This window comes from Arachis ipaensis, chromosome B03, assembly GCF_000816755.2.
Source record: "Arachis ipaensis cultivar K30076 chromosome B03, Araip1.1, whole genome shotgun sequence".
Classification (NCBI taxonomy): domain Eukaryota; kingdom Viridiplantae; phylum Streptophyta; class Magnoliopsida; order Fabales; family Fabaceae; genus Arachis; species Arachis ipaensis.
Genome location: NC_029787.2, coordinates 25,015,964 through 25,028,544, shown reverse-complemented (window position 1 = coordinate 25,028,544; position 12,581 = coordinate 25,015,964). Strand labels below are relative to the sequence as shown.

Below are 12,581 nucleotides of genomic sequence, written 5' to 3'. Positions count from 1 at the left end.
ATAAGAATTTTAAATTTGTATGTACATATATATCCCAAATCGCATCGTGTCCTGTATCGGTACATCATTGGTTGGTACCTAGATAACAAATTTCTCAATTATATTGTATTGATATAAGGTAATGGGCTTGCTCATATGTTCGGCCTCACAAGTCTTCGTTTTTGGTGAACAACAAAGGGAAAAAACAAAAGAGCAGAAAAGAAAAAGAAAAGAAATCATGTTCTTAACAGCAAGAGAGGACAAACCACCTCTAGCGGCTGGTGCCAAAGGTGAACCTCATCAGCTCCGCTACCTCCAGATCCTATCTTTGCCAACCGATCTACCACGACATTAGCTTCTCTCAGGATAAGCTCAAAACGAATATTCCAATCCCTTAACTTCAACTCAAAGATCTGTTGTATCACTTCTTTTTCAAGATGTCAGAGTGGAATTTACTAACCAGTCACTAGTTCAAAAGCTGCTGCGCAATGTCTCACAGACGACAAGCTTAAGACTAGGGGTGCACATGGGGCCGGGTAAAACCGGGTTCGCCGTGATCCGAACCCGACCCTAAATAATGACCGGGTCTATCTATGAGACCCTTACCCGACCTTAGACCCGCTAAAATCGTATTACTTTCGGGCCACACTTAAGCCTGGTCTAAACCGGGTGAAGCCCGGGTCTTGATCAACTTTATCACGACATCACCAAAATTATATTCTATATCTTTTGAACCTCTAAATTTTGAAAAATAATTATTTCATAACAATGCAACATTCGCATAATAATAATTTAGAATCTAATAATAATAATTTAAAATTTCATAATAATAATTATATCAATTACACATTAAACATTCAAAGTTCAAAAGACAATTAAAACAAAGTTGACAACCAACACAAGATTAACATAATAATAATAATTTATAGTGTCATACCAACCAATAACAACAAAATATTAAGTAGCAAACAACTACACGGGTCCAACAAACCGGGGCCGGGTGACCCGAGACTTGGCCCGAACCCGATTTAATAAATAACCGGGACCATCGATTGAAATTTCGGGTCTGACCGGGCCATAACGAAGTCGGGCCAAATTAACTCCGAAGTCATCGGGTCCGATCCGGGTCTTCGGGCCGGACCGGGTCTTGTGCACCCCTACTTAAGACCCGCCTCCCAAGCCCAAGCCAAACCTTTCGATATACTCCACAACTCCATCTTGATGACACTAGATCCAAAGGAATTTCCTGAGCATCCCATTACCCATTGACTGAAGCTATCGCGAATTACCCACCCAAAACCGGCACAATCATCCCCCAAGTTCACACTCCCATCACAATTTAACTTCCAAGCACCAAGTTTTGGCGGAGAGGTTTTAATCCCTGGACACAATGTGATACATTTACAGATATTTATGCTATTGGAAGAATTTCAAGTGTATTGGGAACACCAGTGTTCCAGTTATTTTAACCGTTGATTTTAATTAATATATATTATATATTTTTTTTATAATTCAGATCAACGGTTAAAACAACTGGAACATCGACGTTTCCAGTACACTTGAAATTTTTCCCATGTTATTTTGTTATGATATGTTTCATTCGAAGCTTAATAATGTAGATAAACGTGTATGTAAACCGTGATGCGCATCTATCCTAAGTCATAACTGCCTATGGACTATGGACAAATAAAAGCTAAAAAATGGGGTTCGAAATGTTTCGCAAAAATATTGCACCTGCTCACGGTAATTACTAATGACAACTTGCAAAAAACATAGTCCAAGGAGCTAAAACAAACCAAACAAAGGATCAAAGCAGAAGTGAGATGTGATCAAGTTCTAATTCCCGTGTCCCGAGTCAAATGTGATTTTTCCATTTAGTGTACAAAATTCGAAGGCACTGGATCCGAATTCGATGCACAATGCATTGAGGAATTTGTTTGGTCAAGAACCACCACTCACCATGCTGTCTGGTTTCAGGATTGAAACTTGTGGCAATAAACATGAATTCGGTCATTGGCATCAAGTATTATGATCAGGGTAATTGTCTCATTTCAACATGACCTTTTTCTGGCCTCCTCTATGTGGAACATAAGCTACAAGAAATTAGACATAAGATTACTAAACTAAAAAAGGAAGCAAAGAGAATAAAAACTATTTGGAATGTTTCACAATGCAAATGACGAAAATGTCACACCTTTGTTCCCACGTAAAATGTGATAAACATTGCACCGAGAACAGGCAGCCCTGAGTGATGGAATTACCAGATTAATTTTAAACTGTATTTAACTGCAACAAAGTTTAGAAGACTAAAAATATTGACAAACCTTCCTTGCTAAGGAAAGAATCAAGAAGCCAATTAATGCCTTTGGGTCCAATAACAAAACCAACCAGATTTGCCACCTGTCAAGAAAAGTCATTGCACTAAAATTAGAAATTGACTATCGTTGATTTCCACATAATTAAATTGTGATCAAGTAAGCCGCAAGTAGAGATGTAGAATAACTAAGAATTAAAACACTCATATGTGCTATAGCTTTCCAAAGTAAATCCAAGGACAAACCATGAGGGAAGTAATTGTGATTGCACCAGCAACAGCACTGATTTCACGAAATATGAATTCCCCAAAAGAACTCTCAGCCTGATGAACCACATTTAACTTGATGTCAAACAAGAAGATTAATGACTTTGGAACAATGGAAGACTGAAGAAGAAATGCAAGGATATGCTTTACCTGAAATGCATTTGCTGCTGATTTTAAAGCCAACTCAGGGATAAAGAATAAACATGTTAACCATGCCCATGAAAGAAGCTTCCTAAGGTCCAAGAGGATAATCAAGAATAAGATATCAGGTCAAAGAATATGCCAATATTACAAGTAGAATGGATTTAAGTTACTAATGAAGGGTGCATACCACTCTAAATCATGCCAGATGGCAACAAATGTGAACACAACCCATACATTCAGTAGCTTTTTCTGAGATCCACCAAGAGGAATGTATACATACCTGAATTTCTACTCAGTCAATAATTTGCTATCATCTAAAAAAAATAAAATGCAAAATCAGTCCAAAAGACTCGGTTCCACCTCACAAGCCACTTGTTAAAGGAAGCATGCCAATTTTTCCAGAAGTCTTCCAAGCTGTGGCAATTATTAATACATTTTGGCATATTCTCTGGAGCCTCAATTCCATTTATCTACAACTTATCATTCCAAATTAATGACCTAAACTCAAACATCTACTTTTAACATTTATTCTAGAGGGTTAAAGACCAAGTAGCATACCAATGACCAGAAACGGAAAAAGCGCCAGATCAATAAAAATTTTAGCCACATGAAATTTAAGACCTGAAACAAATATGTAACAAAGAATGAGAAACACTATGGTGAGTGAATTTGGAAATTTTATTTTTTCAATATTTTTTATACAGCAACAGCAACCACCTATACTGAACTTTATCCCACTGGGTTAGGTTGTTGAGTGAATCAGGAGTTGCCATTAGTCTCAATAATACCATTTAAAGATGATGAACATGTATCCTCTTACCCCATATCCAATGATGAAGATATCCATGGGAGACATGTGCTTCCACAAACCACTAAGTAATGAAGAAACTATTTCAGCTAACAGAATAAAAATTGGATAAAACATTAATTATAACACATGGACTTTCTTGATAGTACTCTAACCTATTAGCAAATGAATTATAATAGAACAAATGTGTCATCAATTCCATGAGGAGAAGACTAAATAGCCAACGGAAACCATAGAGTGCCACATTTTTAACTGAATGAGTATTTTGAGGAACTTCTAGCTGCAGAAAAAATAGAAAAATATCATCAACGAACAAGAAACTTTGCCATTTAAAAACATTTGCCAGCAATTACTGACACGAGAAAAGTTAAGGAAGAGAAAGTATAACATCTACCTAGTTGTCATTGTTGTTATTGTAATACATTTAACAATTGTCAATTAAGAAATTGAATCTCCAAACAATAACAAATTTGGTTTCTCTTAATCTTCAAACAAATCATATCTTACATATAATTTTATGTTGGAAAATGACAGGTCAGGGTTCACTTCATCAATTGAAATTTCAGAAAGCCTAGAACTATAAAAAATGTAACTGAAAATCAAACATGGAGCTTATAAGAGAAATATAAGTTACAGTCAGACCTGTGAGGCAAAAGCTTTGAAGCTCAATATTGGACCAGCAATGTAAAGAGGGGCATACAGCAAGTAACAAAGGTATGTGGTATATGAAAACTTGTCATTCTGTAGTCTGCTCTCCTGATAATGGAATTAAAATTATGAACCAGAAAACTGTGCATCCACATGCCGAACTTAAAGAAGAATAGAAGTAAACATTTAAAAAGCATAAAAATAACAGAAGATTCTTGATTAACTGGCAGATATCCTAACCTGTAAAGCTTGATAGCAAGATTTTCCTGATTTACAAATAAGACAACGTTTGCAATGCTTCTGCAATAATAAAAGACTAAAATATTGCCAAATATTTATGAATCATGTAAAATACACAAAAGCATAAAGTCACAGAATTTGGCAACAGGTCTTGAGCTAGGAGAGGTCATGTGTACTAGATATACTAAATCATGATAGCAAACGACAAATTTGATGGCTTAAGGAACATGAGTACAACCTCATAATAGTCTTCTCTTAAAAACATGAACGTAACCAGGTTGTTCATAAACCATAATAGAAAACTAGAACCTAATCAAGCAAGGGTTACATTACAAAACACGGCCTTTGTAAGAGGTATTCAAGATTTATATGAAAGTTTAATTCAGCCTACACTATGCGTGATACTGAAAAAATCAAGCTTCTAAAGGTTATGTCAAAAGTTACAAGGTAATAAAGCTGCATTATTTATTCCCAGATCCTCAAACTGTCATCACCATTCAGAGAGACCGTTGAGTATAAACTTATATTCAGAACAGAAAAGTGGTGCACTAAAAGAAAAATACCTCCATATCAAAATGAGAATCTTGATTTCTCCAATGATAATCAAAGCCAAAGCTAATCATGCGTAAAACAACTGCCACAAACAAATACATTGAGTAATGTTTCTTATCACATTGCACACTGATTATGCAAAAACCAAAATATAAAGACAGGCACATATATATATATATATATATTAGAAAAATCACAATAAGTCCCTTTTAATTTAAATGTTCATATTACCGAACTTTAATATTCTTGACAATAAGTATTCTAAATATGTCACTGTAAACTGAAACTACTATTGAAGTCGACAATAAATGGCTGAGTCTGAGTCAAATTTTATGCATCAGCTGGATATGCATGAGAATAGTTCCACCAACAGAATGGGTAAAAGAAAGTGGCCAGAGATATATGGTTAGCAACACAAAGTCTTATTATAGGTATTATGGGAACAAAAACATAAAATAAAAATAGATACCAAAGTTGAAGCATATGTGCCACCTAAAAGTCCCTCGGAAATTGTCCAAAAATGCCCACTGTTGCCTGCAATATAATACATAACCCTTAAGCGAGAATAGAATTACTCCTACCGTATAATATCGATGTAACCAATATGACTCATCTTACCCAAAAATTGAGAATGAATATCCTTCATAAATGCGATTACAGACAAGAAAAAAAGAGTTGTAACTCCAAATTACAAGTGGAAAGTACTTCTTCTGTGCAAATATCTGCAGAAACAGAATTTTACATGACAACTGTGGAAATAACGATAACATGATAAATGGGGAACTGAACATAAGAACATTACAGATCTATTTAAAATAAAAAAAGGAAAAACAAAAGAAAAAGGAAAAGAAAAAGAAGAAGCAAAAGCAACATAACTCGTAAGTATATTTATAGTGGTGTCCAGAAGTTTAAAAGCCATTTTATATTTTGATCATTCTTATTCTTTCAGACTAAAATCTGTTCACATTGTAAGCCCAAAACCAACCTACAAAAGGAGACCCTTCTATGCTCGTCATTGAGATACACATTACTCCAACATTTAACCACAAAACTCTTAAAGACTGTTCTTTGAAGCTACCTTCAGTCATCACAATATTTGAAATTGGAAAAATGAAATACAAGGAGCCTTAATAAATTTAATATAGACATCAATATTAAGCAGTCAGAGGGAAATAACCTTTAATGAAAACTAGAGCTGTTATGACATGATAAATTAACAATGGAAGTCAATGTTACTCATTCCACGGATGAAATATTGAAATATTATTTATGGATTCACTACACGCACCTTCACAAGAAGAAAATTAACAGTTGCTATTGATAGGACAAATATGATGCTGCAAAGTGAAACAGACACGGAGTTGGAGTGAACAAGGTAAAGAGTGCCAATAGTGAAAGAAAGAAAGAACATTAAATGTAGAACATAAAGAAAAACTGTACCATGCTCCATGTAGATATGATAGATAGGTCAAAGAAAATAAAAGCCAGATAATGGACATTCCCCCCACTTTTAAATTGAAAAAAGGCCTCATCAAGTTGGCAAGCAGAGTGAAAATGCCAAAGACAACAGTAAGAACAGGTATATTTCCTCGCAAATTCCTCCATTGAGCATCTGTGACATCCTTTATACATAACAGAACAGGCATATATTTGATTAGCATGAAGAAAGAGATCAAGCCAAGAATAACAGCAACAGAAAAGAAACGCATGAGCAACCTAGCCAACTACTGAAATTCTTAGAAAGAAGATCATAAATTCAATTTTCTTTTTATAGAATGATCATAAATTCATAATAATAAGAAAAGAGCACATACATTGAGTTGCCTAGGTATGAGCCATCCTGGGCGTAAACCAAATAATTGCTTGCCATAATCTGTGAAAATCAATACCAATGCTTACCAATTAAGTACAGGAAGTGAAAATACAATCGAACAAACAATAATTGTTTTTGTGTTTGGGGGGGGGGATGTGAAATAAGAGTTTCACCATGAGAGAGTTGAAGGGAACGGCGAATGATGATGACATAGAAAACAAAAGCATAAGTCACCAAAAAATACAGTTCTTTCTGCTTCCAGGGCTCAATTCTACTGCCTTTGAAGTTTTCCTTGTTCGCAGCAGATGTACCCATTTGCTATTTGTAAATTAAGAAAGCCAAGATCCTCTAGTTAACACCTCGACACAGGCAATTTCATGATTCTCTGTTTCATCAAAGAGGAAAATTTTCAAATTACATCAGATTATTTTTTGGCCAAAAAATCTAATAAAATAATCACAATTTTAGACAACTCTGGGCAAACTCTGACAAACAACTAAAGTGAAAAATTGAAGAAAAAGAGGAGACAAGATTCGATGAAAAAGAAGAGAGAAGATCCATAATGGGTACATAAAAGGAGGAGCTGAGTTTCTATGGAAAGTGCAGACCCTACAAACAGTTTCCTGGACCATTGCAACCCAATTGCTCCTTCTCCTTCCTCATCACTCAACTATAACAAGTTTTTAGTATTTTTGAGTTTCGATAATCTAGCCATGTTTTTTCAAAGGAGATCTCATTTCAAAAGTATGTTAATAAGATTTTGACACTGCAATGTCCGTTTTAGTAAGTCACGTTATCTAAAAGAAAACCACCATCAGTGTACTTTTGCACTAACCAGGAATAACAAAAGTAAACAAATAATCAAAACCATGCAACAAATTAACCAATTTTCTACATGGTACTAAAAGGAAACTGAATTCGAAGATCAAATCACAATGTTTCAGCAATCCAGGAGCTACTACGGCATGCTCTGCATAGCACATTTGATAATAAAACAGAAGCACCTCAGATTAAGTTTGTGATACCAATTTCGAATCAATTTCAACAAGCAATTTGTTCACCATTATCAGGGTAGAAACAATAGGGGTATAACAATACACAAACAAATATGATCCAAAAGTAGGATACAGGGAAGGGACGAGGTACCTGGAGATGGAAAACAAAAAAGCATAGTTGTCAGAACCGAACCAGTCAAACTACTAAGTCACTGGTTTAACCGGTGAGTTACGGGTTGAACCGACTAACCCGGTCTTACTTAATAAAAATATAAAATAGTCAAAATCATAAAATTAAATTTTGAAATATATATCTTCACCAACACTTTAACAACAATCAAGTCTCAATTTCTAAAATCACTAATACGAAAATAGACAGATTATTACTCAATATTACAATAATATCTAATTATAATCACACTATTACAATGACTATCAATTAGACAATTAGCAATCAATTCAAATTAGGCAATTAACAATCACATTGTGGTAGCAGAGCCTATTAACAATTAACAATCAATTAGGCAATTAGCAATCAATTCCAATTAAGCAATTAACAATCACACTGCAGCAATGGAGCCTATTAATAATTAGGCAATTAACAATCAATTATAACAGAGACTATTATCTAATTATAATCACACTATTACAATGACTATCAATTAGACAATTAGCAATCAATTCAAATTAGGCAATTAACAATCACATTGTAGCAGCAGAGCCTATTAACAATTAACAATCAATTAGGCAATTAACAATCATTTCTAACAATAGTAATTTCAGGGCCCTCAAAATTAAAATTGAAAATAAGGTGCATTCCTATTATTTTTATTAGCAGAATCATAATATCATAACCACAAAGTAAAACTAAATAACTAAATACCATTCTCCACAAGATTTTCTTTCCAAATTCGAAATTAGCAAACCAACACAAAATCAGCAATCGATAACTAAATTAGTAATTAGAAAGCTTTTCATTCAACAAATTCAAGTCTCCCATTCAACAAATTAACAAATTCAAGTCTCATCATAAATTCAAAACCAAGCAATTAGTCAGTTACATTTCATACACAGCATCATAAGAGATCGGAGCTCACAAACACACACAAAATTAACTAATTGTTTTTAACTAAATCATCTTGAACACATTAAAAACTAAATTAACCAACTCGCACTTTTTATGAACAGATTAAAAACGAAAAAGTAAGCAAGGAAAATTAAGTAACCTTCGGTGATCTTCCAACAAGCAGAGTATGAAGAAGAAGGAGCAAAAGTGTGACGCGGATCAGCTGGCGGCACTGCGGCAGTCCTTCTCCTTATGTTTACAACGCGGAGAACCAGCAGCATATGAGGGATAGGGAGCAAGACCGCCGGCGACAAGCACGCGAGGGATGACAAAGATCGAGCAGAGACGTGAGGAGGGGGAGAGGCGCGGCGACGACACGAGCAGGAAGCACCGCTCGAGCAGACGCGGAGGCGAGAGAGGCGCGAGCAGCCGAATTCAGACAGAGGAGAGAGGCCAGACGCGAGCACACGACGAGGAGGATCCGGAGAGGTGCGGCGAAGGTGGCGAGCATGTGGTGGCGGTGAACCGAGGTGAGCTCCCAGCTTTGCCTCTGTATCTATGGGTGCCGTAGAGACTAGAATGCAAGGTTCTGAAAACCGGACCGGTCATCAAACCGCTTTAGTCACGGGTTCACTGGTTCATTAGTCCAACCGGTGGTTCAACCGAAAAAACCGTTTTAGAATAAATAAATTATAAAGGACCAAAGATGAGGGTACTCCAAGAACTCCTATTAAATGCAACAGCATTCAACATTATCACATATTCTCACACACACATACAAAGCCTTAACTCAGAGAACAACCACAGCAAGTGACTTGGAAAGAAAATGTAAACACCGAAACAATCACAAGCATACAGAACACGTGAATATTATTATAGCAAACATAATAATAAAATAGCTCTTCTAATGCGTCTCTGATAATATCCCAAATCAAGAAAACTACATAATCTGATCCACTTGATTCAGAAAGCTACATATATTAGAAAAATTAAGAATCAACTAAAAGAAAAAGAAAAGGAAGGCCTGGTTGATTCGATTCAATTGCCTCTGATGAAGAATCAAACAGGGCTGAGAAGCTGAGAGTTTAAATGTTAAACCTCAATATTCAAGTAACATAACTCCATTATTGTTATTATTACACCCTTCTAATGTCACAAATTCAATATATATTATAGTCCGTTGACACTTGTGTATTCACAACTTGGCCTCATCATTCTGATTCATACCTTAAGTAGAAGAAAAAGTCCCAATAAGCTTTCATTACAATTTTATCCAGAGAGTTGGGGCTTTGGTTCGGAGTTCATGCCATTGATAATGACGAGAGGGATGAATCCGTGAATCAGTAACATAGGCAGTGCAAATTTTAACAAAGTTCACCACAATGATTAACAACAACAAAAAGCACTGAAGGAACACTCAGTAATATAGGCAGTGCAAATTTTAACAAAACTCATCATAATGATTAACAACAACAAAAAGAACTGAAAGAACAGTGAATCAGTAACATGGGCAGTGCAAATTTAAAATTTAAAAGTTATCAATTTAAAATTTATCATCAAATACAATCAGTGAGCAAAGCCAATCAATCAAGCACTGACTGAGCATTCTGTTCTGATTCTGTGACTGAGAAGCAACAAATTCAGCAACAAACGCAAGTTACAGCAACAAATTTAACAAATCCTAGTAAAGTCCCGATTTACAGCAAAAAGGCAAATTTATTGATTACCAATTCAGCAACATGCAGAAATACAGGGAGAAGGAAAATCTGGAAAAGAGAGAACACTAAACCAAAACATTAACCAGCAACCAGCAATTACAAAACAGCAACAAACATTAGTACATCATAAAACATTCCAAAACAGTGATGACACTAAACCTGCTTAGTAAATAATCTCAAAGACAATGATCACCAATATCTAGCAAATAAACAATAGATACACAACAACAATTTAGCAAATAAACAAGAACAAGACCTAAATAGAAAATCCAACAAATTAAGTCGCAGCAACCTAACAATTTGACAAATTAAAACAACAGCAGCCCAACAATTTAGCAAATCAACTTAACAAATTCAAGAACAGAAAATCACAACAAAAAAATTAAAAAAAAGTAACAGAAGAACACAAGAACAATTAGCAAATTAACAAGTTCACAATAACAACTAAAAAATTTACCAGAAGAACACTAATGCAAGTGGAATCATCATGCTAACATGTTTTCTGCAAAGATGCTATTTGTACAGCTAAAATTTCCTAATTACTATAAGAGGAATGATAGGGGGCTAGCAACTTTGTGATTTGTAGCCATCAAATAGCCATCAATGATGGTTTTAATGGTGTGAGATGGGTGTGAGATTTCATCCAATGGCTCATTTTTCTTTGCTGGTTACATGCTTGCCAGAATTTAACAAAGTTGCTGGCCCCTAGACTTTTCCTTACTATAATCCAATTATTCTAATTTCACATGCAATCAACTTACTAAGTTTCTAAAAGCTAGAAATTATAAAACCAACCAGAAATATGGTTAAAGCATTTCATCAAACATGTTGAGTGCGGTAAAATTAAAACAAAATAAGAGAATTCAAAGCTTAATTTCAATGTGATAGAGAAGAGAACATAACTATTGTAACTTTAATTTAGTCTACGAAAAAATCCAATCCACTACCAAATCAAATAATTACTTATTGTAATAGAAATCAGAGGTTGCAGAGTTTGAAGAAGAGTATTGGTGTTGTGTGAGTGTATTGTCTGGTGGCGGATTTAGGGAACTCACGGCGTGGACAAAAGAGAGCAGTTTGACGGCTGAGTGGAGAGCCCGGGTTGGTCGCAGAGTTTGAAGCAGAGCAACGTGGCTTCCAGACGAACGCGAACGGTGAACGCCGAGCGAACGCGAACGGCGAAGAACGCGAACGAAGACGCGAACGTGAACGGCAAACAAACGGCGACGGAAGCGCTGCTGAGCAGACAAAGACGACGGACGCCGAGCTCGAGGAAGCAACCGCGATCGGTGACAGCGAACAGGGGTTGAAGATTTGGAGCACCAGGGAAGCTAGATGACGGATGGCGAACTTTGAGTGCGACGGACGGCGGCAGTATGCCACTCCTTGTGGCGGTGGTGTAGGCTTAGAGTGCTAGGGTTTGTGCTTGGGTTTGGGTGATTTCTCTGACTGAAAGAAAACAGAAACGGAGAAAGGGAGAAAGAAACGAATGAGCTTCCCTTTCTTTCTGTAAACCGGCCGGGTTCCGGTTCGGTCCGATCGGCCGGCTCTCATCCGGTTCAAAGGGTTTTTGTCGGTTTTTTAATTATCGGTTTCAGCGATGAATTTAACTATTAATCCAAAATTTTGCATATGCCAACAATCAATTTAACCTTTGCTTTGATATTAATACTTTATTCTTTTTTACGAAGAAAATGGCTCTTGGATGAATGAATGAACACTACTACATCATTTCTGTCAGATGATTTAGCACATTATCGACTCTTCGATGAATGAATAGGTACAAGTTTAACATAATTTTGGAAATTATTTATAAATATATCCACTATTTAAAAGTTCGCACTAAATATAGCCAAGGATGATACCTTAAACTTAGACCTACTCAAACACAAGCATTTATCATTTTTTTTTTGTCAAATTATGATAAAATAATAAAAAAATTTGATGTGGATACAAAAATTCACCCACGGTGTATTTATATATATTTTACCTGTGTTGTTTTACATAATTTTAATATAAATTTTATATCTTAACATA

At 35.6% G+C, this 12,581-nt stretch overlaps 1 protein-coding gene across 3 annotated transcripts; it reads right to left on the bottom strand.

The window, feature by feature from the left end:
* Positions 1,610–12,023, bottom strand: LOC107630033 (putative membrane-bound O-acyltransferase C24H6.01c). Of its 3 annotated transcripts, XM_021118488.1 has the most exons (21): positions 11,600–12,016; positions 8,987–9,459; positions 6,939–7,150; positions 6,767–6,825; positions 6,393–6,574; positions 6,241–6,289; positions 5,571–5,674; positions 5,422–5,486; positions 4,964–5,034; positions 4,401–4,460; positions 4,155–4,268; positions 3,668–3,792; positions 3,525–3,576; positions 3,263–3,325; positions 3,065–3,174; positions 2,892–2,984; positions 2,711–2,792; positions 2,540–2,617; positions 2,304–2,379; positions 2,174–2,223; positions 1,610–2,072 (listed from the first exon to the last, which is right to left on the bottom strand). In XM_021118488.1, the coding sequence occupies exons 3-21, from the start codon at positions 7,078–7,080 to the stop codon at positions 2,031–2,033; spliced, it is 1,617 nt and encodes a 538-aa protein (XP_020974147.1). In that variant the 5' UTR covers positions 7,081–7,150; positions 8,987–9,459; positions 11,600–12,016; the 3' UTR covers positions 1,610–2,030. The 3 variants fall into 3 exon arrangements, with proteins under 3 accessions (XP_020974147.1, XP_016188526.1, XP_020974148.1); XM_016333040.2 differs by lacking the exon at positions 8,987–9,459 and having other exon boundaries at positions 11,600–12,023; XM_021118489.1 differs by lacking the exon at positions 4,401–4,460 and having other exon boundaries at positions 11,600–12,017.